This window comes from Scyliorhinus torazame, unplaced genomic scaffold (genome assembly GCF_047496885.1).
Source record: "Scyliorhinus torazame isolate Kashiwa2021f unplaced genomic scaffold, sScyTor2.1 scaffold_166, whole genome shotgun sequence".
Taxonomy (NCBI): domain Eukaryota; kingdom Metazoa; phylum Chordata; class Chondrichthyes; order Carcharhiniformes; family Scyliorhinidae; genus Scyliorhinus; species Scyliorhinus torazame.
In genome coordinates this window covers 8,916-36,897 of record NW_027307893.1, presented here as the reverse complement: position 1 = coordinate 36,897, position 27,982 = coordinate 8,916, and the positions used below count along the sequence as shown (strand labels likewise).

The 27,982-nt window shown below is 44.0% G+C and overlaps 1 protein-coding gene across 1 annotated transcript; it reads right to left on the bottom strand.

Moving 5' to 3' along the window:
- Positions 1–12: 12 nt before the first annotated feature.
- LOC140405636 (scavenger receptor cysteine-rich type 1 protein M130-like) lies at positions 13–27,949 on the bottom strand (the record flags this gene model as incomplete). Its single annotated transcript, XM_072494176.1, has 16 exons — positions 13–261; positions 1,419–1,538; positions 2,377–2,487; positions 3,647–3,754; positions 6,534–6,650; positions 6,816–6,848; positions 7,013–7,330; positions 7,420–7,476; positions 7,785–8,102; positions 9,776–10,090; positions 13,497–13,811; positions 20,731–21,045; positions 21,246–21,312; positions 24,815–25,126; positions 26,945–27,086; positions 27,834–27,949. Coding segments are annotated over 16 exons (2,808 nt in total), but the record flags the coding sequence as incomplete, so codon positions are not given.
- Positions 27,950–27,982: the final 33 nt, after the last annotated feature.

The following is a 27,982-nucleotide window of genomic DNA, read 5'->3' as shown; positions in this document are numbered from 1 at the left end:
CTGATCCCAGTTTCTATGTCCCTATGAAATGTCAGTGAAATGCAGGTTCATGAAGACAAAGCGTCGTGAATCTCGGTACTCAACACATTCTTATTTGATATTTAATAAACTAAACCAGTTCTTATATCGCGAAGTGACACATTATTGGCATGAACACGTTGTTGGAAAATCTTGGGTTCTCTTCTTTTGTTTAACACTGAACATTCCCGCCAGTCGGTCACATGCCTAGGGATGTTGCCTCCTTGTGCTTCTTCATTAAACCTGAAAGGTGTAAAGAAACGGCCTTAAGGACAAAGAGGACTTTCATAGATCATAGAAGTTACAGTGCAGAAGGAGGCCATTCGGCCCATCGAGTCTGCACCGGCTCTTGGAAAGAGCACCCCACCCAAGGTCAACAACTCCACCCTATCCCCATAACCCAGTAACCCCACCCAACACTAAGGGCAATTTTGGACACTAAGGGCAATTTATCATGGCCAATCCCCCTAACCGGCACATCTGTGGACTGTGGGAGGAAACCGGAGCACCTGGGGGAAACCCACGCACACACGGGGAGGATGTGCAGACTCCGCACAGACAGTGATCCAAGCCGGAATCGAACCTGGGAACCTGGAACTGTGAAACAATTGTGCTATCCACATTGCTACCGTGCTGCCCTGAAAGTTGAAACTTTCAACAAGTTTCACTATGATCTAAACAATCCTTACATGCTATATGCAAACATTCTCGGTATTTTCAACTGTTAGTTGGAACAGATGCCGGTAAAGGGGAATAACCGTGGTGTATCTCACCCAGAGTAGAGTGTTGTCTACTATGTGGAGAAAGAGCAGTTGGATTAATAATGGGATGACTGCGAGATAGATGGCGCACCGATGGTTTATGCATGGTAAAAGCATGAGGGTGTGGAACTTGCCTGGTGTCAGAATGAAATAACATTGTTTTCCACAAGCATAACATTGGTGTGTTGTCCCGCTGGGTGGCAATGTATGCGCCCTCAATCAGGAGACTCAGAATGAGTACTGGAAGGATTTCCTGCTCGGTGTTTCACACTGAACAAGTATAAACTTATTTGAAGGATAAACTCATTATTTCCGAAATGTAATTGTGCCGAATGACAGCAGAAACTGCCATTAACGCGGTTGTGTGCCACATCCGGATGGAATGGACTACATATCGAATCATCTTTTATCGTCACAAGTATGAAGTTACTGTGAAAATCCACTAGTTGCCACATTCCGACGCCTGTTCGCGTAAGCTGGTATGGGAATTGAATCCGCGCTGCTCGCCTTGTTCTGCATCACAAACCAGCTGTCTAGCCCACTGAGCTAAACCAGCCCCTTACATCCCCTGCAGCCTCTCGCTTGTCCATTCCTCCCGGATGGAACTCGGCTGTGGGACGCATCAAAGGCGTATCTCACCCAGAGTAGAGGCATCACCGCCAGCAATTGTCAGCGTTGAAAGATCCGCAGCGGCGAGATCGAGAAGCAAGTGTCGGCGCCTGGAGTCAACAGTTTCTGCCTCAACGTCATCATCAACGTCTGGAAGCGAACATAGAAGAGAATGGTGATTTTCACTGGAGCTAATTATATTTCCTGCATAATGAGAATGATTCCCTCGAATGTTAATCCACCAAAAAAGAGAAGGGCAGAGAAGTGGACCCATTTTGGTCTTCAGGTTCCCTGAGTTTAATCGGTTGGAAAATCATTGATCCACGTCAATTTTGCATTTTTATTTTGTGGTTTATTGTCACTGGATTCCAACGAATGACGGAGAACATTTTGGGAGGTGGTGGCAGAGCAGTGTCACAGCTCAAATCGTTCTCTCGAACCCGAAGATCGTCGGTGCATACCCGATTTCGAAGCACCCGATGGCACAGAGTGACATTTGAATTCAATAAATAACGGGAATTCAATATCGAATGTGTATTAAATAGTCTGCTTTATTCCTGTCCCCTGTCCCCTGAGGGAAAGCAGTCAGCCACCCTGATCTGCTATGCCGCACATGTGAATCTAGATCCACAATAATGCCGTTTACTCATGAATTCCCTCCAAATTGCCAGCAGGGCCGTTCGGGTTGGACAATAACAACTGGTCGGGTCAGCGTTAAATGAATGCAATTTAAAAAATATCTGCGCCCACATTTCACTTCTCACTTCATCGGGGAAAACAACATGAATTGAATGTTTTATACCTCTGTACAACAGACAGCGATCTGTATGAAGTTCATTTCGTCATAATGTATGTTTGCCGATTTGCTTAAATTAAATTAAATTGAAACGTTCTCCAGTATGTGGATCATTGTTCTTTGCGATATTTACAATGTTATTCTGGATTGAAAGTGTGAACACCATCAACTAGAAAGTGAGAATACACCCACCCTGAACACTAGACGCTTCCCAGTCCCGGTTTTCTGATTCAGCATCCTTGTCGCCCAAACTGTGACTGGTGTAATATCCGATCTGATTCAGGGAGTCATTGGAAGCAGAGCCTGTTAAAGACAAAAGAAAACGGATTATAATTGGATATATTGATGCCCCAGAAACATTGTAACGGAAAACAACACAGAAACATTGTGTCCCTTGGAGTAGAGATCACAATAATTTAACAGTGCACATAGAATTCCCTGGTGTTTGCGAATAAACAACATGTTCGGAACAGAGTCACCATGCGCAATTCAGTGAAAAGAGGAAGATTCAGTATCACCAGATCAGGACAACTGGAGATAGACCTGCTACCCTGTAACAGGCAGGATAACACATAGTGCATCCCAATTAGAGATAGGCATTGTATATCAGAAAAGTGTATATAATTTCAAATGTAACCCTTTATTACAATATCCGTTGGCAGGGTTTCATTCTCCTGAATCATGTCCTGACCCCAAGGATCTCCATCACTTTTATTTTAGAGCAGTTAAATCGAGACTGGAGAAAGACTTATCTCCGCTGGGTCGACTCGACAGAATCCGAGTTAGAAAATCAGAAGATTTTTTTCTTCTCACTTCAGTCCTTCTTGAATCAGCCCGAGGAGCATCTTTGCAATTGCTTTGCACAAGCCCCTATGAGTTTTCATTGAATTTGATAACATTCAGACCAGAACCGCAGCCAAATCTCCAAATGTTATGTCACAGATGTTGTTTGGAGGTTCTGCTTAACCTCTTTAAATCTCAATCCCATCCATCTGGAAATAAACGCTTACGTGTGTTTTAATTTTGATGGTGTCGTTATTCTGCACCGATATTTTAGTGTTTGGTATATTTGTACACCCAAATCACTGTTCAACAATCCAATTAGATTTCTCTCCAGTATGAGATAACAGCCGGATTATTATTGCCAAGATGTAAACCATTCAAAGTACGTATGTTGAAATGAATCTGGTAATTATAGGTGAATTTTGCAAGTGTTTCATATTGCAACAACACGCTGTGTGTTGTTCACTGGTTCTGATACAAACGCTCAGGTCGCTATTTACCAAGGAGTGGAACAGAGTGGAGCAAAAATGGGCAGAAACAGTCTTCACCAATTCCATTTTTCTTCTCGCTATATACCGAACACTGAAATAACGCTGCTGCATACGAGCACTTTCAACGGGGCTACAATTAAACAGTTACTTGTCCGGTGTATAGTGCATTTAGAATTGAAAATGCAAACCTGATGCATGGGTCTGGATTGACTCCTTTCCAGGGGGGATATTGTCAATTTCTTCATAAATTGCAGGGTACAAAGCGAATGGCGAAGCCCAGTTGGCAGTGACGATACCTGTTGGAGTGAAGACGGAGCGTTTCATTTGTTGCATTGCATTGCCTTTAGTATTTGTGAATGAAAATAAAGAAAGCTTCATAGCGACCATAATTAAGAGACCAAAACAGTTAACTTAAATGAAATGAAATGAAATGAAAATCGCTTATTGTCACGAGTAGGCTTCAATGAAGTTACTGTGAAAATCCCATAGTCGCCACATTCCGGCGCCTGTTCGGGGAGGCTGGTACGGGAATTGAACCGTGCTGCTGGCCTGCCTTGGTCTGCTTTCAAAGCCAGCGATTTAGCCCAGTGTGCGTGTCTGACACACGCAGATACAAATAGATGGAGAGTTATAGAGCAAGGGAGAGAAATTGTGTGTCTCGCCGAGTGAATCAGTGACTGCCTATGGGTGTGTGAGAGTGAGTGCTAGTGCGAAAATTATTGTTTTGTGTGAGTGGGAGAGCGAGCTAGAGCGGGAGAAAGATAGAGTGGCGTCAATGTTTGTGCAAGTGTGTGAGTGAGCACGTGTGTGAGGGAGAGACTGGCGCTGTTTATGTCTATGTGCCTGTGCGATAGAGAGCAGGAAAGAAACCAAGACCCGCAGAGCGTGTGTGTATGTCCATCCGTGCAAGTAAGTCAGCGAGTGTGCTTGGGTGTGCGTGAGTGTTCGTGTGAGTGTGTGCGAGTCTGTATGTGAGTGTGACTTTATAGGTTGCTATTTTTGTCATTGTGCGAGAGGGAAAGGGAGATAGTCTGTTCGCCACTGCTTGTGCGTGTGAGAGAGAGAGAGAGAGAGAGATAGAGAGAGAGAGAGAGAAGAGAGGGAGAGAGACAGAGCGTTTCCGAGCGTTCCTGTGTGTGTGAGAGAACAGGTTTGAGGAAATAATAACATAACCTGTACCCAAGTAAATCAGTGAATGCTTTTACATGTGTGTGTGAGAGAGAGTGTGTGTATGTTGGTATTTGTGTGTGGGAGCAAACTTAAGAGAGAATTAAACAGAAGCAGAGAGAATATGTGCGGGTTGTAACGAGTTAATGTATGTGTGACTGATTGTATGTGTGAGAGAGAGAATGGGTATATGTTGGTGTGTGTGTGACTGAGTGTGTGTGAGAGGCAGTGTGCATGAGTATTGCTGGTGTCTATGTGTGTGTATGTACATGAGCAAATTAGAGAGATACCGTGTACGCAAGTGAATCATTTCATGAGTGCATGAGGGTGAGTGCGAGCGTGTGTGTTGGCGTTTGTGTGCAGGAGAGATGGGATATGGACGTGTGTGCAAGTGAAACTGCGTGTGTGAAAACAGTATATGTGTGTAAGAGGCAGGGTGAGTGTGTTTATACGAGTGTCTGTATGCGTGCGAGCGAGCCGGAGGGAGAGATATATATCTCTGGAGTGAGACTATTTGTACCATTGTGCATAAATGAGTCAGTGAGTGTGCGCATGTGTGTATATGCGTGCATGCGTGTGTATATGCGTACAAGTGTGTGTGTATATATGGTATATGCGTCTGTATATGCGTACATGTGTGCATGTACATGCGTTCATGTGTATGTATGCGTACATGTGTCTGTATATATGGTGCGTGTGTGTATATGCATACATGTGTGTGTGTATGCGTCCATGTGTGTGTGTGTATATGCGTGCATGTGTGTGCAAAACTGTGACTCTGCAGGTTGCTTCTTGTGCCATTGTATGGGAGAGAGAGATGTTCTGAATGTGCACATATTTATCTGAAACCAAGGAGATGACACATAAGTAAAAATTAACTTGATTTAATCTTCGGAAAAGATCGATTGATTCTGATGGACATGGAAATGTTGTGGAAGAGACATTGGCAGAGACTGTGTCTGATCGCTGTCGACAGCATCAGGTGTGAAACACCATTGAGGTGGTGATGTTTCCTAACGTGACACATCTGTGTGAGAGCTAATTGTCCTTTACTTCGAACGGGAGGCTGTTGATGTTTGGGATATTAGTGCAATAATTGTGTTCGGATGCGGAATAATCATTGACTAATTCAGCAAATCTCAAATAATTGTCAGATTGCAGATATAGAACATAGACTGCAGAAGGAAACCATTCGGCACATCGAGTCTGCACCGACCCACTTAAGCCCTCACTTCCACCCTACTCCCGTAACCTAGTCACCCCTCCTAACCATTTTCGGTCACTAAGGGCAATTTGTCATGGCCAATCCACCTAACCCGCACGTCTTTGGACCGTGGGAGGAAATCGGAACACCCGGAGGAAATACACGCAGACACGGGGAGAACGTGCAGACTCCACACAGACAGTGACCGAGCAGGGAATCGAACCTGGGACCCTGGCGTTGTGAAGCAACAGTGCTAATCACTTGTGCTACCGTGGTATTGATGGATTCCGGTTAGGGAGCTCGAGGTTGTCAACCGTACCGACAACCTGCACGAGTGGGACGGATGCACACGTATAACTGAAGAATTGAATAAAGGAAGAAGATTGATTTGGATCTGATCCCAGGAGCCAGAAAGGTTCACTGACATTTTCTGATCCAGGGCAGGAGCATCTGGGATTCTGGCATATTAACTGGGAACTTAAATTTGGACATGTAGGCAACTCTACAATTTAATCGTCACAGAAAACTGAGTCGACTATTGACGTGAACGAAACCAACGAACAAAACCAGAGTAAGATTTTAAATTAGGTTTAAACAAGGAGAAGTGACAGTCTTTTCAAATGGCCAATGAACTGAAGGTTGGTCTGTATATGAATCAATATGCGAGATCCAATGGAAATGCACCAGGATAACTGCACCCTCACCTTTTCTATTTGACTTGTTCCGCATTACCAGCAGCAGTGCGATCAACTCACAGATTAACAGGACTCCCAGGGTGATGCAGATCACTTCCGGGGTGTAAGTGGTTTCCGCTTTCTGTCCTTAATGAAAGTTTAGAAGACGTTTTAACACAGGGAAGCCAACTGATATTCTTTAATGTGTTTAAAGTTCTGAAGCCACACATATAATCTAAAGAAATTATCAACAACAAGAAAACATCAACAAGACTAGCGCTAATACGAATGATATGTGTTGGTAATAAGTACCTGCAGGTGTGGAAGAAGATCTCTGCGGTAATTCTGGGAATGAGGAATGAATGATGCAAAAATAATGGACAACACGTTATGAATTTACTTGAAATAAAACATGCGTTTTTAATTTCGTAAGAATTGCATTAAACACCACAAAGTGCAAGTACCCCGTCCCGCAGCAACGACCACCACACCTTATGCCGTACCCTTACCAGAACAAATCACATTGGCATCTTCCTTGTGATGGCAATCAGGTTGAGCTGCGGATGAGGATGGACAGTCAGAGAGAATGGATTCGCTTCCGGTGCACCTGACCTCATCGAGCCAGACAGCACCGTCACCCATGCCAAACGCGGCTCCACCTGGAGCCTGTAGAGCCAGGCCGCAACCCAGCTGCCTGCAGACAACTTCAGCATCGGCCATATCCCAGGAGTCATCACATACCGTGACCCAGCTGTTATTACACAATATCTCAACTCTCCCAGAACACCTGGTATTACCTCCAACCAGCCGCAACGTCAGCCCAGAATCTGGCAAAGAGATCAGTTATTATTATCGACATAATAAAAGCAAGAAATACAATTCAAACGATGTAGATAAAATACAAAATGGCAAATACCTGTTTGACCAGTGCATTGCCGTGAAATGTGGTGCTCCGGCTCTATCACATTGGATTCTGTTGCGAATAGAAACATGCTGATTCTATTAGATATCAATGTTTAAAATGACACCTGAACATCGATAAATGTATTTTCTTACCTGCTGAGAATTCTGATAACATCAGTTTGAAGCCCAACAGGTTTATTTGAAATCACTAGTTTTTGGAGCGCAGCTACTTCATCAGGGGAGACTTCATCGCTCCCCTGACGAAGGAGTTGCGCTCCGAAAGCTAGTGATTCCAAATTGGACTTTAACCTAGTGTTGTAAGACATCATACTGTTTCCAGCCCAGTCCCAGGCCGGCACTTTCACATAATTTTCTTACCTGAACAGACAACACCTGCATCTTCTCGGTGATGACAGTTGTGTTGGCCCCAGGGGTCTGACTGACACTGCCATAGTGTTGTCTCATGTGAACCACAGTCAATTTTATCGAGCCAAATAGGGCCGGATCCTTCACCGAATGACCAAGCCTCATAGTTAATGGACACGAGGGGACCGCACTGTAACTGTTTACAGATCACTTCAGCATCGCGCTTATCTACCTTGTCAGAACACAATGTTCCCCAGATCCCATTGTAAAATATTTCCACTCTTCCCTCACAGCGATGCTTTCCATTCACCAGCCGAAGCTCTTTGTGCTCTATGAATTAAACACAAACACACATGAAGTTAGATTGATTGGTGAATGTTGAATGTACATTGAGTCACCCTGTACGAATTTCAGTAGTTGCGGTCAGCATTTGCCTTCATTACGTCAGAGGGAATCCGTGCCAGGGGAATAGATAGAGTAGACAGTCAGAGACTTTTTCCCCGGGTGGAACAAACCATTACAAGGGGACATAAATGTAAGGTGAATGGTGGAAGATATAGGGGGGATATCAGAGGTAGGTTCTTTACCCAGAGAGTAGTGGGGGCATGGAATGCACTGCCTGTGGAAGTAGTTGAGTAGGAAACATTAGGGACCTTCAAGCAGCTATTGGATAGGTACATGGATAACGGTAAAATGATATAGTGTAGATAATTTGTTCTTAAGGGTAGCACGGTAGCATTGTGGATAGCACAATTGCTTCACAGCTCCAGGGTCCCAGGTTCGCTTCCGGCTTAGGTCACTGTCTGTGCGGAGTCTGCACACCCTCCCCGTGTGTGCGTGGGTTTCCTCCGGGTGCTCCGGTTTCCTCCCACAGTCCAAAGTTGTGCAGGTTAGGTAGATTGGCCATGATAAATTGCCCTTAGTGTCCAAAATTGGTTGGGTGGAAGTATTGACCTTGGGTAGGGTGCTCTTTCCAAGAGCCCGTGCAGAATCGACGGGCCGAATGGCATCCTTCTGCACTGTAACTTCTATGATAATCTATGATAATCGGTAACAGCAAATTAGCTGAAATTCAATTATATGATCAAGAATGATCGGCACGGATCCCCTCAACAAACATTTGCACGACCTCCCGCCGTTGGTGATTTGAAAACCTTGTAGGACGGTTAGCCGGGGAATGCTGTGAAAATCGGCAGGGTGATTATCAACATGATTTCGCCCAGGTTCGACACTCTGACCTATTAGTAGAACTTGTTGAAAAAATGTTTGCAAAACAATGGTAAATTCGGCGAGCAAAATTTTAGACGCGGTTTGCGCCTGTAGTCATGAAAGTGTAACATTGACATCGGCCATTTGGACCTTCAATCGGAAAAATTATGGCAAGCTGTAACTGAGGAAATTGAGATGTATATTCAAGGCACAAATGCACAAAATACACAAAAACAATAATAGACACCAAAGGACCGGTTAATTGTGATTTTCTTTGTGGCGCTATTAAAGTGGCTTCATACTCATTGGACAATAACAGTCGACATTCTGCAGAGCCAATGCATATAGTCATACAGAAGGATCAATCACCGCCCCCGCCCCGTCCCCCCGCCCCCCCCCCCCCCCACCACCACCACCAATTAGTGGAGTTAAATCTATCTTAAGTATGAAAACATTGGAATTTCGTATGAAAACATTTGCGCACTGCCCAGAGAATACGATGAAATTAGGACTTGGAACATGTAATCTTCGGGAAGAATGGTGCCGATGTGTTTGAGGAGAGCTTAGAACAGTACACAGGAGAGACAATGAGGAACAGAAGGAAACATCGACAGGGGTTTATTAAGTGATCTTTTGGGGATACAGGGGTGCACATGGGACGATCCAAATTGCCAGTTTATCTTCTCTTTCTGCTTACTTTCTCTCTATCTCTCTCACTGTAATTCACTAAAATATCTTGTGGACGAATTTTCACTGGGCACTGAAGACTATTCAGCGATTGAGATCACATTTACCTGAGCACATGACCTTCACATCTTCTTTATGACTGCAGTCATGACTTCCCCATGATGCGTTGGGGCAATCCCAGAGGAAAGATTCGTTCCCGAAGCAATCCAGCTCATTCAACCAAATTGGCCCAGTGCCTGGTCCACAAGAAGCAGGAAGTGTCAGCTGCAATGCATCTCCACAACCCAACTGTTTGCAAACCAGTCGAGCGTCGGTTACATCCCAGGAATCATCACAAACTGTGCCCCATTTCTCATTGTAATAAACCTCAACACGGCCAGCACATGGACTTCCACCGTCCGTAAGTCTTAGCTGCTTGTGTTCTGAGAGAAAGAAATACAGTAAAACATGTTATTCCTCATGTGTAGTTCATCATTCAATTTGAACGATATGATGTGCAGCTGAAATATTTCTGATCCGTCCCTGACATTTGATAGATTCCACAGACCATCTATCTAGACTTACCGAAAAGAAAGAATGCAGAATGTACAGACATTTCTAATGTCCCTCCACCTGTCCTCGGCGATGCTTTGTTTTCCATTTTGTCTCTGTGGGCTGATTTCTATTTTTAAAAAATGTAGAGTACCCAATTCATTTTTTTACAATTAAGTAGCAATTTAGCATGTCCAATCCTCCTAGCCTGCACATCTTTGGGTTGTGGGGGCGAAACCCATGCAAACACGGGGAGAATATGCAAACTCCACACGGACAGTGACCCAGAGCCGGGATCGAACCTGGGACCTCGGAGCCGGGTGGCCGTAGTGCTAACCACTGCGCCACCTTTCTGCCCTTGTGGTCTGAATTCTGTATGCACAGTTTTACCAGCAACTGCATGTGTTCTTATTAATCACGCCACTTACACCGTTTTGATTTAGCAATTTGCAATGTTCCTTGTTGCTGCGCATTTCTGTCACGGGAACTCCACTTGATCTCTTCACTCATTAATTCAAATTGGCATAAATCAGAAATTTCTCAAAATATACAGCGTCTGTGAAGAGAGAACGGGAGTTGACCTTTCAGGCCGTGACCTTCTCTAGAAACCCAACTCCTCTACTGCTGAGAGGTTCATCAGAGCCTTAATTTTATATACTGGTGGGGTCGTGATAGCTTGGTAAATGGGGAGAGTATTTACGCTTAGTGGAGAATCTAGCACTATGTAGATATTTTATCATAGAATTTACAGTGCAGAAGGAGGCCATTCGGCCCATCGACTCTGCACCGGCTCTTGGAAAGAGCACCCTTCCCAAGGTAAACACCTCCACCATATCCCCATAACCCAGTAACCCCACCCAACACTAAGGGCAATTTTGACACCAAGGGCAATTTATCATGGCTAATCCACCTAACCTGCACAACTTTGGACTGTGGGAGGAAACCGGAGCACCCGGAGGAAACCCACGTACACACGGGGAGAATGTGCAGACTCTGCACAGACAGTGACCCAAGCCGGAATCGAAACTGGCTGGGATCCTGGAGCTGTGAAGCAATTGTGCTATCCACAATGCTACCGTGCTGCTAAATTAGGCGCAATCCACGCATCTGACTGAAGTTCACGGGTCGTTGAGAATTTCTATCTGTAAGATTAAAGAAGCGGAGTGTTTGTATTTTTTATGACAGAGGTAGATTCAATCTTGATAAACAAGGAGGTGAAACGGTATCTGGAGGAGGCAGGAGGCTGCAATCAGAGCATTATTGATCTTATTGAATGTCAGCGCGGGCTCGATGTGTAGCCAAATGTGTAGAACATTTGTCTGTGCAGCCGACTCCTCCTAATTGGTCTGTCCGCATTGACTGATGTACCGCTGATCAGTGCGGGGGAGCTGGAAGGGGCGGGGGGGGATGATGGAGAGATAGTGGAGAGTATTAGAGACAACGAGCGGAAGAAATAGATGGTCGGGGAGAGAGACAAAGATCGAAGAGAGAGAGAGTGAGTGAGCGACAGATATAGAGAGCGAGAGAGAGAGAGCGAGAGAGAGAGGGAGCGAGAAAGAGAGAGAGCGGGAGATAGAGAGAGAGAGAGGGAGAGCGAGAGAGAGGGGGAGGCAGAGAGAGAGAGAGAGAGGGAGAGGGGGAGAGAGGGAGGGAGTCAGAAAGAGAAGAGAAAGAGAGGGAGAGAGAGAGGGAGAGAGCGAGAAAGAGCCGGTGGGAGGGGGGAGGAGAGATAGAGAAAGAGAGAGACAGCGAGAGAGAGCGAGATAGATTGAGAGAGAGAGAGATAGATAGAGGGGAGAGAATGAGAGAAAGAGAGAGAGGGACGGGAGGAGAGACAGGGAGGGAGAGAGAGCGAGAGAGAGCGAGATAGATTGAGAGAGAGCGAGAGAGATGGAGGGCGAGAGAGAGAGAAATAGAGGGCGAGAGGAAAAGAGAGAGCGCGAGAGAGAGGGAGGGGGAGCGAAAGAGGAAGGGAGAGAGAAAGAGAGAGCGATGGAGAGAGACAGCGAGAGAGAAAGAGAGAGAGCGACAGAGAGCGAGAATGCTATAGATGTCATACACTTGAATTTAATCAAACTTTGTAAAATTATCCGAATCAATTTGCATGTGATTTTAGCCGTCACCCTCTTCCCCACTCTCCTGGTCTGCTCTGCCCGCTGCGACAATGAAAATGAACTTTAAGTTCGTAATACCATGTTCAACGTGAAATATACTACCCCCTTCCCTCGCGACCTCCAACGCATTCCAAATGGTGAGCATAACCGCTGACGTCAGCCCCAAAACCTCAGCTAACCTATGTTTGCTTCGTTGCTTCACAGCTCCAGGGTCCCAGGTTTGATTCCCGGCTTGGGTCACTGGCTGTGCGGAGTCTGCACGTTCTCCCCGTGTCTGCCTGGATTTCCTCCGGGTGCTCCAGTTTCCTCCCACAAGTCCCGAAAGACGTGCTGTTCGGTGAATTGGACATTCTGAATTCTCCCTTTGTGCACCCGAACAGGCGCCGGAATGTGGCCACCAGAGGCTTTTCACAGTAACTTCATTGCAGTGATAATGTAAGCCTACTTGTGACAATAATTAAGATTTTTATTATTATCATCTATAATTTTCGTTTTATGCATCACAACTTGCTTCCTGCAAAATTTGTGGTCACGGCTTTAGACAATTGATCAAAACGTCTGTATTCCCTCCTTAACGATCATCTCCTTCCCAGGCGAAATCACAATGATTCCCTCACCCTCTGACCAAGATATGAGTCACTGTCACTGAGGGCCACTGTCTTTGCGGAGTCTGCACATTCTCCCCGTGTGTGCGTGGGTTTCCTCCGGGTGCTCCGGCTTACTCCCACAGTTCAAAGATGTGCAGGTTAGGTGGATTGGCCATGTTAAATTGCCCATAGCGTCCAAAATTGCCTTTAGTGCTGGGTGGGATTACTGGGATATGGGGATAGGGTGGAGGTGTGCTCTTGGGTAGGGTGCTCTCTCCAAGAGCAGGTTCAGTCTCGATGGGCCGAATGGCCTCCTTCTGCACTGTAAAGTTCTATGAGCCACAGTAAGAACACAACATTTCTGGATAAATCTTAATTTAATTTCTGATGATGCGAATTTATTTATGCGTTGCTAAAGGCGCAACAACATTTACAATTCTCTTGTTCATTTACAGCTGTCTCCTCTTATTCTGCAATCATGTTCCACTGTTAATGAACGTTAATAAGGAACACAATAGACCCTTGACGCTTATTCCCACTGGACCCCACTTCAGAAATGTCCCTCATGTTTCCGTAACAGAGAGTTCATTAATTACCTGAACACAGAACCCCAACGCCATTGCTGTTATTGAGAATCGGATTCTGTTCAAATGGGCTGCAGCTCCAGAGATGTGATTCATTTCCTCTACATTGGACATTATACACCCACACAGGTCCTTCACTCTCGCCGTACTTTGAAGCATTATAAGCGGCTATCGCGCGGCCGCAGTCCAGTTGTCTACAGACAACTTTGGCATCATCCATGTCCCAGAGGCTGTCCTGGACTCTGCCCCAACTGTGGTTGTAGTAAATCTCCACTCGCCCCTCACACCGGTTTCCTCCATTCATCAATCTCAGTGACAAGATTTTGTCTACAGAATTTTAAAAAATGTGTTAAAGGTCAGCAACTTTACCCATTTGCTGTCACTCCTCATCAGGGCGGAATTTTTAACTTAAATGTCTTTTCTTGGCAATAGCCAAGCTGAATGGTGCCACTTCGTAAATTCTTGATCCGTGTCTGGAACAAGTTGAATGATTGACATGATCCCGGGGATGGTCTTTAATGCAACCAGGAACAATCTAGTAAGCAGTATGTCAGCTGCAGCGGCCTCCTCGTTAATCCCAGCATGACTGGGGAGTATAAAAGGGGAGAGAACTGCTTGCGAGATGGTGCTCGAGGGAAGACAGACAGTCCTCGGACACTGGAACAGTTTGGCGAGCGAGGGACCAATAGCGGCTGGGATGTTATTGCAAATGAACAGAACAGAGGCAGATATTTCAATTAATTTGCTTTTCAATTATGTAGATTTGAACGAATGTCGCAAGGAATTGGGGAGCAACGTAATATTTGGGCGAAAACAACAATTGTGCAGGGAATTTGTAAAATGCAGATGGCATTACAGGAGTAAAGAGCGTCATATCAGTCAGTGTAAGAATAATAAGTGAGTGTAACATGGACGAAAGTAGATTGAACGTGCTGTTATGTAAAAATACAGTAAGGTGTAATGACGTTTTTTGACGTTTCAGCGCAGTTAGATACTTTGAACGATCACATGGCGCTGATGGGCTAGACAGCAGGTGTGTAATGCAGAACAAGACCTGCAGCGCCGGTTCCATTCCCATAACGGCCTCCCCAAACAGGCGCCGGAATATGGCGACTAGGAGCATTTCTCTGTAACTTCATATTTCTGACAATAAAAGATTATTATTATGATGGGAGCTTGACTCAAACAGGTGCAGGATTATGTTAACGCCATTGTTCCCTGGACGAATGGAGTGATGGAAGTAAACAAAATAGGAAGGTCTGCCAATGGAATATTTCATGTGGCGCATACCGTTGTGAACACAATAAAGTTTAGATGTTTCAGAGGAGAAAAGGGCAATGTAAGAAAGAAATAAGAGCAAAATAGGAAAATACAGACAGACAGGTATATAGATAGACAGAGTATATATATTATATATAGATAGATACGTAGATAGATAAATGTTTTTACAAGCATGATTGTAACACGTTAAGCATATCAAAGGGCATGCCCTCATAGTCGGTAATAAACGGGCATTTACGATGTGTTTTAGTAGACTTAGAGATAAGACACACACTGTTGCAATTCGTCTTAGCTGCTGCTGATGGCAGTCACAGTATTTACTTCTCCTTTGTTCAAGAAATCATGTAAGTATACCTTAGTTACTGTGTGTTATTCCGTGGAATGTTACCAGTTGGCAAATGATTAGAAATAATAATTTGGAACAAAACTCGCAGTCCATTGGACCAGTATGGATTAACCAAAAGGAACGCAACTCGATAACTGAAAGACAAATCCTATTTATTCAGCTTCATGAAGTTTGATGACAAGATCATAAGACCATAAGGCATAGGAGCGGAAGTAAGGCCATTCGGCTCATCGAGTCCACTCCAGCATTCAGTCATGGCTGATTTCAAGTACATTTACCCGCCTCTCTCCATAGCCCATAATTCCTCGAGAACTCAAGAATGTATCAACTTCTGTCTTAAAGACACACAACGTCCCGGCCTCCACAGCCCTCTGTGGCAATGAATTCCACAGACCCACCACTCTCTGGCTAAATAAATGTCTCCTGATCTCTGTTCTAAAGTGACTCCCTTTTATTCTAAGGCTGTGCCCCCAGGTCCTAGTCTCCCCTGCTAATGGAAACAACTTACCTATATCCACCCTATCTAAGCCATTAATTATCTTGTAAGTTTCTATCAGATCTCCCCTCATCCTCCTAAACTCAAATGAATATAATCCCAGGATCCTCAGACGTTCATCGTATCTTAGGCCTACCATTCCTGGGATCATCCATGTGAATCTCCGCTGGACCCGCTCCAGTGCCACTATGTCCTTCCTGAGGTGTGGGGCCCAAATTTTCTCACAGTATTCTAAATGAGGCCTAACTCGTGCTTTATAAAGCTTCAGAAGTACATTTCTGCTTTTATACTCAAAGCCTCTTGAGATAAATGACAACATTGCATGTGGTTTCTTAATTACGGACTCAACCTGCAAGTTTACCTTTGGAGAATCCTGGACTAGGTCTCCCAAGTCCTTTTGCATTTCAGCATTATGAATTTTGTCACCGTTTAGAAAATAGTCCATGCCTCTATTCTTTTTTCCAAAGTGCAAGACCTTGCAGTTGCCCAGGTTGAATTTCATCAGCCATTTCTTGGACCACTCTCCTAAACTGTCTAAATCTTTCTGCAGCCTCCAAACCTCCTCAATACTACCTATCTTTGTATCATCGGCAAACTTACACAGAATGCCCGCAGTCCCGTCATCTAGATCGTTAATATATAAAGAGAACAGCTGTGACCCCAACACTGTACCCTGCTGGACACCACTCATCACCGGTTGCCATTCCGAAAAATAACCTTTAATCCCAACTCTCTGCCTTCTGCCTGACAGACAATCGTCAATCCATCTTAGTACATTGCCTCGAATACAATGGGCCCTTATGTTACTCAGCAGTCTCCCGTGAGGCACCTTATCAAAGGCCTTTTGGAAGTCAAGATAGATAACATCCATTGGCTCTCCTTGGTCTAACCTATTAGTTATTTCTTCAAAGAACTCTAACAGGTTTGTCAGGCACGACCTCCCCTTACTAAATCCATGCTGACTTGTCCTAATCCGACCCTGCACTTCCAAGAATTTAGAAATCTCATCCTTAACGATGGATTCTCGAAACTTGCCAACAACCGAGGTTAGGCTAATTGGCCTATAATTCTCCATCTTTTTTCTTGTTCTCTTCTTGAACAGGGATGTTACAACAGCGATTTTCCAATCCTCTGGGACTTTTCCTGACTCCAGTGACTTTTGAAAGTCATAACTAACGCCTCCACTATTTCTTCAGCTATCTCCTTTAGAACTCTAGGATGCAGCCCATCTCGGCCCGGAGATTTATCAATTCTTAGACCTCTTAGTTTCTCTAGCGCTTTCTCCTTTATGATAGTTATCCTATTCAACTCTGCCCCCTGACTCTCCTGAATGGTTGGGATATTACTCATGTCTTCTATTGTGAAGACTGACGCAAAGTACTTATTTAGTTGCTCAGCTATTTCCTTGTCTCACATCACTCGATTACCAGCGTCATTGTGGAGCGGCCCAATGCCTACTTTTGCCTCCCGTTTGTTTTTAATGTATTTAAAGAAACTTTTACTATCATTCCTAATGTTACTGGCTAGCCTACCTTCATATTTGATCCTCGCTTTACTTATTTCTCTCTTTGTTATCCTCTGTTTGTTTTTGAAGCCTTCCCAATCTTCTGACTTCCCACTACTCTTTGCGACATGAAAGGCTTTCTCGTTTGCTTTGATGCATTCCATGACTCCCTTTGTCAGCAATGGCTGCCTAATTCCCCCCCTCTGATAACCTTTCTTTTCTTTGGGATGAACCTCTGTACTCTGTCTTCAATTCCTCGCAGAAACTCCTGCCATTGCTGTTCTACTGTATTTCCTACTAGGCTCTGCTCCCAGTCGAATTTCGTCAGTTCCTCCCTCATGCCCCTGTAGTTACCTTTATTTAACTGTAACACCTTTACATCTGATTCTACCTTCTTTCTTTCAAATTGTAGACTGAATTCTACCATATTATGATCACTGCCTCCTAAGTGTTCCCTTACTTTAAGATCTTTTATCAAGTCTGGCTCATTGCTTAACACTAAGTCCAGAACGGCCTGTTCCCTCGTGGGCTCCATCACAAGCTGTTCCAAAAAGCCCTCCTGTAAACATTCAATGAATTTCTTTCTTTGTGTCGACTGGCAACATTATTTATCCAGTCCACCTGCACATTGAAGTCCCCCATGATCACTGTGACCTTGCCTTTCTGACATGCACTTTCTATTTCGTGGTGCATTTTGTGCCCCTGGTCCTGACCACTGTTAGGAGGCCTGTACATAACTCCCATTATGGTGTTTTTGACAAGGCACCAGCGAGTGTTAATGAGGGTGCTACGGCTGATGTGTTTTTTCTGGACTTCCATTATAGATTTGTTAAAGGGTCACATGGGATTATCAGGGAAGCTAAGTAATCAAAAGGATGAAGGCTGTAAGCATGGGAAATTGACTGTTTGGCTGGAAACATCTAGCAGTGTTAAACAATCGGGCTTCTTTCTTTGTCAATGGAAGAAGAGATACGCTGCATTTGTAAATGGTCCTTCCTTTCCTGAAAGAGATATTAATTAGCCAGGCGTGATATCACGGTTACAAATTCAAACTCTGCAACTTACAACAAAGCTTGAAGTGCAGTCCACAATGGAACACGTAAACTGCAAGAGGACATTGAGAGTGGTGGAATGGAAGCAAAAGAGCAGATCACATGTAACATAGGAGAATATGAAGTGACTCTTTGTTGGTAATAAAGTAATGAAACGTAGAGAACAGAATGATGTTCGTGTCCATCCAGTGCCTCAAAGCACGTTGCTGTCATAGGTGTGTATATTGAAGTGCAGCTATTGTTGTAATATATGAAACACAGCGGGCAATATGAAATGCCTTACTCCCTCAACCGGCAAGGCCAACATCACCAGATTATGTGCATTTTGTCATCAGGACGCCAAGATTGGTGGCATACTGGACAGTGAAGAAAGTTATCTAGGATTTCAAAATAATCTTGAACAATTGGGCTAGTGGTTGATGAATGGCAGGTCGAGTTTACTTTAGATACGTGTGAGGTGATGTATTTTGGTCGATCGAATTGGGGCAGGACCTACTCAGTTAATGGTAGGGAGTTGGGGAGAGTTACAGAACAAAGAGATCTCGGGGTACAGGTTCATAGAACAAAGAACAAAGAAAAGCACAGCACAGGAACAGGCCTTCGGCACTCCAAGACCGGGCCGGCCATGTTGCTCGTCTGAACTAAAATCGTCTACATTTCCTGAGTCCGTATCCCTCTATTCTCATCCGATTCATGTATTTGTCAAGATGCCCCTTAAATGTCACTATCGTCCCTGCTTCCACCACCTCCTCTGGCAGCTAGTTCCAGGCATCTTCTACACTCTGTGTAAAAAAACTTGCCTCGTACATCTCCTTTAAACCTTGCCCCTCGCACCTTAAATCTATTCCCCTAGTAAGTGACCCTCTCTACCCTGGGGAAAAGCCTCTGACTATCCATTCTGTCTATGCCCCTCATAATTTGTAGACCTCTATCAGGTCGCCCCTCAACCTCCGACGTTCCAGTGAGGACAAACCGAGTTTTTACAACCGCTCCTCATAGCTGATACCCGCCATACCAGGCAACATCCTGGTAAATCTCCTCTGCACCCTCTCTAAAGCCTCCACACACTTCTGGCAGTGTGGCGACCAGAATTAAACACTATACTCCAAGTATGGCCTAACTAAGGTTCAAACAGCTGCAACATGGCTTGCCAATTCTTATACTCAATGCCCCAGCCAATGAAGGCAAGCATGCCGTATGCCTTCTTGACTACCTTCTCCATCTGTGTTGCCCCTTTCAGTGACCTGTGGACCTGTACACCTAGATCTCTCTGAGTTTCAATACTCTTGAGGGTTCTACCATTCACTGCATATTCCCTACCTGCATTAGACCTTCCAAAATACATTACCTCACATTTTTACGGATTAAACTCCGTCTGCCATCTCTCCGCCAAGTCTCCAAACGATCTAAATCCTGCTGTATCCTGTGACAGTCCTCATCGCTATCCGCAATTCCACCTACCATCGTGCCATCTGCAAACTTACTAATCAGACCAGTTATATTTTCCTCCAAATCATTTATGTAGACTACAAACAGCAAAGGTCCCAGCACTGACCCCTGCGGAACACCACTAGTCACAGCCCTCCAATTAGAAAAGCATCCTTCCATTGCTACTCTCTGCCTTCTATGACCTAGCCAGTTCTGTAGCCACCTTGCCAGCTCACCCTTGATCCCGTTTGACTTAAACTTTTGTACCAGTCTACCCTAACCCTAACCTTATCAAAGGCCTTACTGAAGTCCATATAGGCAACATCCACTGTCCTACCTACATCAATCATCTTTGTGACATCTTTGAAAAACGCTATCAAGTTAGTGAGACTCTCTCCCTTTCACAAAACCATGCTGCCTCTCACTAATACGGCCATTTGCTTCCAAATGGGAGTAGACCCTGTACTCCATAGCTCCTTGAAGTTGGAGTCGCAGGTGGACAGGGTGGTGAAGAAGGCATTCAGCATGTTTGGTTTCTTTGGTCAGAACATTGAATACTGGGACGTCTTGCTGAGGTTGCACAAGATAATGAATGAAATGAAAATCGCTTATTGTCACAAGTGGGCTTCAAACGAAGTTACTGTGAAAAGCCCCTAGTCGCCACATTCCGGCGCCTGTTCGGGGAGGCTGGTACTGGAATTGAACCGTGCTGCTGGCCTGCCTTGGCCTGCTTTAAAAGCCAGCTTTTTAGCCCTGCGTGCTAAAACAGCCCCAGATAATTGTGAGGCCACACTTGGAATACTGTACAGTTCTATATCGTATTGTAGAAAGGACATTATTAAACTCGAAAGAGTGCAGAAGAGATGTAATCTGAGGTAAAACTGTTTCCTTATTAAATGCAGCGAGCGGTTAGATCTGGAAGGAGCTTTGCAGGAAGGTGATGGATAAGGAACAATCGTGTTTTCTAGAAGATAATTTGACGAATGTTGGGAGAGCAACCCGCTGGGCCAGTGCGCAAATGGGGAAGGAGTGACTGGGTGAGTTACTTTTGCAGAACGGACCATGTGGAGCGCGTGACTTATTTTTGTGCTGTGTCCACATCCGGTTATTCTCAGTCTGGAGAGATTCAGCGAACTCACCCGAGCAGACCACACTGACGTCATTCTCGTGTGAGCTGTTAAATTGTTCAGCGGATGAAAGCGGACACTCCCACAAGCGGGATTCATTCCCGCGGCACCTGTAGTTCTCCTTCCACATACGATGTGTTCCCTTTCCAAACTGAGCGCCTCTCGGGATTTCCTTCACCGCCCCGCACTGCAGATGCTCACAGATCACACTGGCGGCTTCGAAACCAAAGTGAACATCACACAGCGTCCCCCATTGCTCTCCATGCAGCACTTCCACCCGACCGGAGCATCTGTCCTCACCACCAACCAATCGAGGTCCATGGTCACCTATTTGGAATAAATAGAAAAACACCAATAACTGTAAATTTGATTATAAGAAGTAGATGGCGAAATGACTGGATGGCCATATGTTAACCCCATTATTTGCCCCCAGGATACTGTAGACTACGTGCCCAGTAGCTAAAATTTGATCGTTCTTCCTTTGCGGGGGAGAGGGTGAGGGGATGGAATAGGACCTCCATCCTAACCTGCAATAACAATGCAATGCGAAACCATCGACATCCCACTGGCTACTTCCAGGAATAATCTATTGGTCTTGGAATGGTGTAAATAAATCATATCTGACATTAATAATTATATTATTCTACCAGTATCAATAAAACTGTCTTGCAGAATTTCTATCAGGTAGATTCATTAAATTTAGATGTTTAAAATGTTAAATTAATTCGTTGATAGGCAGCACATTCTCCCCGTGTTTGCGTGGGTTTCGCCCCCACAACCCAAAGATGTGCAGGCTAGGTGGATTGGCCACGCTAAATAGTCCCTTAATTGGAAAAAATGAATTGGGTACTCTACATTTAAAACAAAATAATTCGTTGATCAGTCATAAAGACCCTAATTAGGAAATACAGAACATGGCCGTTCAGGGGTCGTTCTGTTCATCTCTCGAGACGTCGCATTTATGCTTCACCCCCCCTTGTTCCTGTGAAAGTAATTGAAAATGTTCCTATTGACCGACTGCTCTCCGCATGGACAAGGTACATTTGCAATCTATGGGGGCTTCTCTAATTGGGTAATGTGTAGGTACTCTAATTAGCAGGATGTGACTCGTGGTTTACTGCAGGGATCTGTATTGAGGCCCCAATTATTAACAATATTCATCAATAACGTGCATGATATCACAGAACATATATCCAAATTTGCTGGTGATACAAAGTCAGATGGCATTGTAGACATTGCAGATGGTAGCATAATAGCAGACGAAGCAAATGGGCAAAATTGTGACAGGTGGAATTCAATGTCTTCAAGTGTGAGGTTATCTATTTTGGACCAGAAAAGCATGGGACAAAGTACTTTCTAAATGGAAAGATGGTACCTACAGTCCACCCCCAAAGTTTTGGAAATTCAAGTGCAGAGATCTTTCACAAACCACGAACAACTGCAAAAAATAATTACCAAGGCTAATAGAATGCTCGAAGGTTGCCGCACAAATACACATCGGTTATGCTACAGCTGCATCAAACGCTGGTTCGACCCCATTTGGAGTACTGGCAGCATCAGAGGAATGGCAATTTAACCTCGGAGGGAGGGAGATATAGGTTTACCTGGACTACAGGGGTGAATTTAGGAGGAGATTTTAAACAAATTAGGTCTTTATTGTTAGAATTTAGAAGGTCAAGGGCTTACCTGATCAAAGTATTCAAGATATTAAGAGGGTAAAACAGGGTAAATAAAGATAAACTATTTCCACTGGTTGCGGATTCAAAACCTAGGGGGCATTGTTGCAAAATTAGGACTGGATGGTTCAGGAGAGATTTTAGGAAGCACTTCTTCACTCAAATGGTTGTAGAGGTTTCGAACTCTATCACACAAACACAGTTGGATCAGAACAGTTGTAAGTTTTCAATATGAGATAGATATATTTCCCTTGAGCAAATCTAATCGGGGATATGGGCCAAAGGCAGGTACGTGGAGTTCGGTCACAGGTCAGTTAACTAATTAAATGGCGGGACAGGCTCGAGAGACTGAATGGCCTAGCCCTGTTCCTATGACAATTGCAAATAGCTACTCTTGTAGCTGACTTTCGCCAATAAGTCCGTCTCCAAAATAATAAGAACGTATATTAATGAAGTACTATTTGTGTAATTTATCTGCACTTGTAGATCGTGACGTGACCCTTATTAGTGACATCAAGCAAGACTGGTTAGATGTTTAAGAGCCAGGCTTCTGTCGAATATGAAAGCGAAACATGTTTACACTGCAGACAGTAAACACATCAGCAGCACGTCTGTACTTTTGCAGAACAAAAGCTGAAACTTTCAAAATTGTCATTTTTAAATACACGGGAATAATTTTAAAGTGAGTCCAAAACTATCAACATCTGTGAACTGTCAGGTCACGTTGAGATATGGACACTTTAGAGTAAATACATGAACAATTGGTCCCTTCAGTTTTCTATATATTAGCGGAAATTCGCTCTCTCAGTGGGTTTGGACTCACCAGAACAGATCACGCCGATATCGTTCCTGTGACTGCACTCGTGGTGATTTACTGCAGATTGAGGGCAGTCATTTATGTTTGTCTCGTTTCCTTTACAATCGAAGCTGTCCTTCCGTATAAGCCCAGAACCCTCTCCAAAATATGTGCCTCCTCGCATGCGTACTGCGACTCCACAGTTCAGGTGAGGACAGAGCACACTCGCGTCATTCCAATCCCAGTGACGATCACACACTGTTTCCCAGGTTGCACCGTTACTGATCTCCAGTCTCCCCGAGCAATTGTTGTGTCCCGATTCAAGTCGAGGAATTAAGTGGGCTGAGCAATAATATATCAAAAGAATTCTAGTGATTTGAATATTAATACAAGTCTGATGTATTATAATCTACTATGTTTATTACTCAAACTGCATCAATTCTTATCCAATAACTGGTTTAGCACAGGGATAAATAGCTTAAAGCAAACCAAGGCAGACCAGCAGCAGGGTTCAATTCCCGTACCAGCCTCCACGAACAGGCGCCGGAATGTGGCGACTAGGGGCTTTTCACAGTATCTTCATTTGAAGCCTACTTGTGACAATAAGCGATTTTTATTTTCGGGGCTGGTTTAGCACAGTGCTAACGAGCTTGCTTTAAAAGCAGACCAAGGCAGACCAGCAGCGCGGTTCAATTCCCGTACCAGCCTCCCCGAACAGGCGCCGGAATGTGGTGACTAGGGGCTTTTAAAGTAACTTCATTTGAAGCCTGCTTGTGACAATAAGCGATTTTCATTCATTTCATAACTTTTATGACCTTCAACCTCGAATCTTATTGCTTATCCGGCGAGTTCACGCTTCTGATCTTTGCGTTATTTGTTGTTATCCTCAGACATTTGCTTTCGGTTACATTTTATACCAGCGCTATGTCACAAGTGAGAACTCGCTGAATTGTCGACCTGGAGAGGCGGGTAAAATGATTTCAATCATCTGATTTACCAGCTGCCACGTTACCTTCAGCGAGTGCCGGCCCCATCCATGTTCTCCTACAGAAAACAGAGGCAGACAGAGGATCGCAGGAAACTCCCTCACTTCATTTAAGAAGGCGGCACAGTAGCCCAGTGGTTATCACTGTGGCTTCACAGCGTCAGGGTCCCAGGTTCAATTCCCGGCTTGGTCACTGTCTGTGCGGAGTCTGCACGTTCTCCCCGTGTCTGCGTGGGTTTCCTCCGGGTGCTCCGGTTTCCTCCCACAAGCCCCGAAAGGCGTGCTGTTAGGTGAATTGGACATTCTGAATTCTCCCTCAGTATACCCGAAGAGCTCTGGAACGTGGCGACAAGGGGCTTTTCACAGTACATTAATTGCAGTGTTAATGACAGCCTACTTGTGACAATAAAGCGTTTTATTATCATTAAAGAATACAAAGAATACCGTCCGAAACATACTGTCTCCCCCACGATTAACCCAGCTCATCATACACGTTTTTGACTTGAAGCCAATGCATCTCATTTATTTTGAATTATCATGAAAATAAATATATTTCCAGCTTATTTTACAATGTAGAGGCCCTTCAAAAAACTACCCCCTATCGCAGTGTGGAAAGAGGCAATTCTAACATTTCCTTACCGGAACACATAATCTTGACATCTTCATGATGCCCACAGTCATGTTCTCCCCAGGGGTTTGAAGAACAATTCCAGAGAAATGGTTCGTCACCAGAGCATTGCACGTCATCCAACCAAATTGGTCCCGATCCTGGCCCAGAAGAAACATGGAATGCATCCCACGCATTTCCACAACCGAGTTGCCGACAAACCACTCCTGTGTCAACATTGTCCCAGTCGTCATTACAAACTGTGCCCCACAGTCCACGATATAAAATTTCCAGTCGTCCAGCACAGCGGCTTCCACCTTCGGACAGTCGTAACTGAACATTTTCTATTAGAGAACGCAAAAGGATTATACGTTTCACACACGGTAAATTCTTCAGTCAATATCAGCTTAACCATCCTGAAAAATGAAAATTATGGATCACGTCCGCGAATGGGTATGAAGCTGCATCCCCAGCATCTGCCTACACGAACATATTGCTTAGAAATGATTCTCTATCTCAGCTGATCTATATTGTGCTGATGTCCAAAATGGGCCTCTTGCCACACCACTTCGCTAACATTCCCTGATTACAAGCAAATCCACCCATTCATCCAGTTTTCACTGTCATGTATTATCTTCAGAAACACCTGATGTCGCCAAGTCCATTTCGGAAAATTGGGGGGCAAATATAGTTTTGCAGAATTTAGTATTGTTTTATTTCAGATGCTGCCGACGGTTTATTTCAGATGCTGCTGTCGGTTATAGGCGTTCAATTCTTCGAGATTCGATCTGCATCGTGTTTCCGCCTGCTTCTCTGTGTATGGAAACATTACATAACATGAAATTCTCGAAAGGGATCCAAGCAATTGTGTGTGTTTAGTGAACTTAATCTCTCAAAACTTAATAAATCCCTCGAGTAATGAACAGTGTAAGAAATCTTACAACACCAGGACTGCAGAGCAAGCAACTGGATTGGAGCATGCTAAATTTCACTTGCAGCGAGAGAGTTTCGAATTGATGGTTTGATCGACTAATTCCCTCGTTTAAACAGTGCTGCCGAAACAATGAACACAGGCGCTCAGGCTAGCTGAAAATATCCTCTCTTGGTTCCCACATTGAAGAATTCAGGGCTGGATTAAGATGGCAACATTTCTGGCGGCGCAGATTAATTAATGAGGCTTTTGGTGAAGTCCAAATGGAATCATGTTCTTTCTGTTTTGGAAATGTGCCGAGTTACAGTTTCCGACTGGACCCATTGGAAGGCATTTGTTAATTCTATGTGATAGTATCACACCCGTTGGCAGTGGACACAGACTATATTTCAGGTTAAGGAACCTTGTACCGCTGCATGGCCAGTTCTTCATAACGTTCAGGACTGACATGCCGAACGAAGAGAGAAGCAAAGACCATTATTGGATTGAAAGATATTTCCAGATTTTTAGCTTTGTTTGTAACCTGTGCAAGTACAAAATGTAAGGGGCTGAATGTCAATTTCATCTTCACATCATCACTGATTGGTGAGGTTGGAATTCGCTGTTCCTCTGGCACCAGCAAAAGTTTGCCTGCACCTGGTTCCACCCAAATGCTTTTAAGTAATGCCACTTATTTTCCTCCTTCAAGAAGGAATATATGTTTCTTATTTGACAAGTTACCTGAAATGGCCAAATGTAGCTGTGCGGGAGGATAGGATGCCTTAATGTTTTGGAAGAGAGCAGTGGAGAAATAATTCAACCATCAAAATGTATTAGGTATATGCAGAAGATATAATAATGATCCAGTTTTCAAAGCGCAGAGGTTAGTGACATGAAAGATACAGTAAAACTATTGGTGGAACAATTAGAGGGACGTACGCATCTGCACCTCAATATCTGTGACACAAATCCTGGATGCAGTTAACGTGCACAGGCATTTCGATCTAGAGATATGGCGGTGTGAATTGATCTTAACCTGAAAAAGTATTGGTTCAGAATTTAAGTACATCAAGGGTCAAATGGCAGCCTTGTGTGTGTTCAATGTTTTAATGTTTGTTACGGTAGCGGACGGGTAGCGGACGGGAATCGGACAATTGATAAATTGTTTTTTAAAAAGTAATGCGAGTTTCAGTATTCAATGCCAATGCTAACGCAAAAACAAAACACATAACGTGACAATAAAGTAAATTACCTGACGGGTCATCTTCGCTGTTCCCAGGTTCACCTGAAATGAGATGCTAAAAATTAGAGTTGGCTGAGGTAAGAAATTATTGAAACTTTCACGCAGAATTGTCACAAATACGGCAAAATGTAAAATGGCAACTTCCTTCAATCTGTGGAATGAATTACACAGAGGGATTTGTGATCCCATTTGCTTTACTGGTCATATAGTTTAGACTGTGGTTGAAAAAAATAATTGGACAATGAGCCTTCAGCACTTGAGCCAGGGACAAACCAAGAAGGGATAATTTGTTAATATGATGCAAACTCAAAGAAATGGAATAGTGAATTTCCAGGACAGGAGAAAGCCAATGCCGATATAAGGCAGTTCTATACAGTGTTGCATACAAACAACTTGGGCGGGCAAATGGTTTCCCCGTTCACAGACGCTAATAGAAACAATTACTTTTTCTGTCTCCCTATCCCCGAATCTGAGATTCCAATAGACACTGAAACATCTGACTGAAATTTACATTTAAGTTTGTTTCAAACCATTAATTAGAATGTTTGTTATTCAGCTGAACTTCTCTCGTCCGGTATCAGCAATGAAAGGACAGCAGCACACAGTAATATAAGAAACAACAATTTTAAAATGACGGTACAATGATGGGAGATATTTGGCAGAGGCTACGGCTGGTACATGAATTCTAGAATGAGAGAAAACGCCGCAAATGGTTCATTTCGTCGAAGAGGGGCGATTAAGAAGAATAAAACCCATTCAATACAGAACTTACACGAAAATCGTGGCCGAAAAGAGATTGATGTACGTTATCAATCAGAATAATTAATCACATTCAGTTTTCATTTCCAGTATTCCGTTTTTGTGATTCGAAATACGCTCATCTACTGCTTTTTAATACATTTTCTTGGCTGAAACATTCATCACTTCATCTTCACGAGAAGTGTAATCAAACTGGAGAGAAATATCTGAGATGAAAGTGTTCCTGTTTACCTCTTTGAGCTGAGATCCACAAAACTGATTGGAAAATGAGAGATTCCCACAATTAAA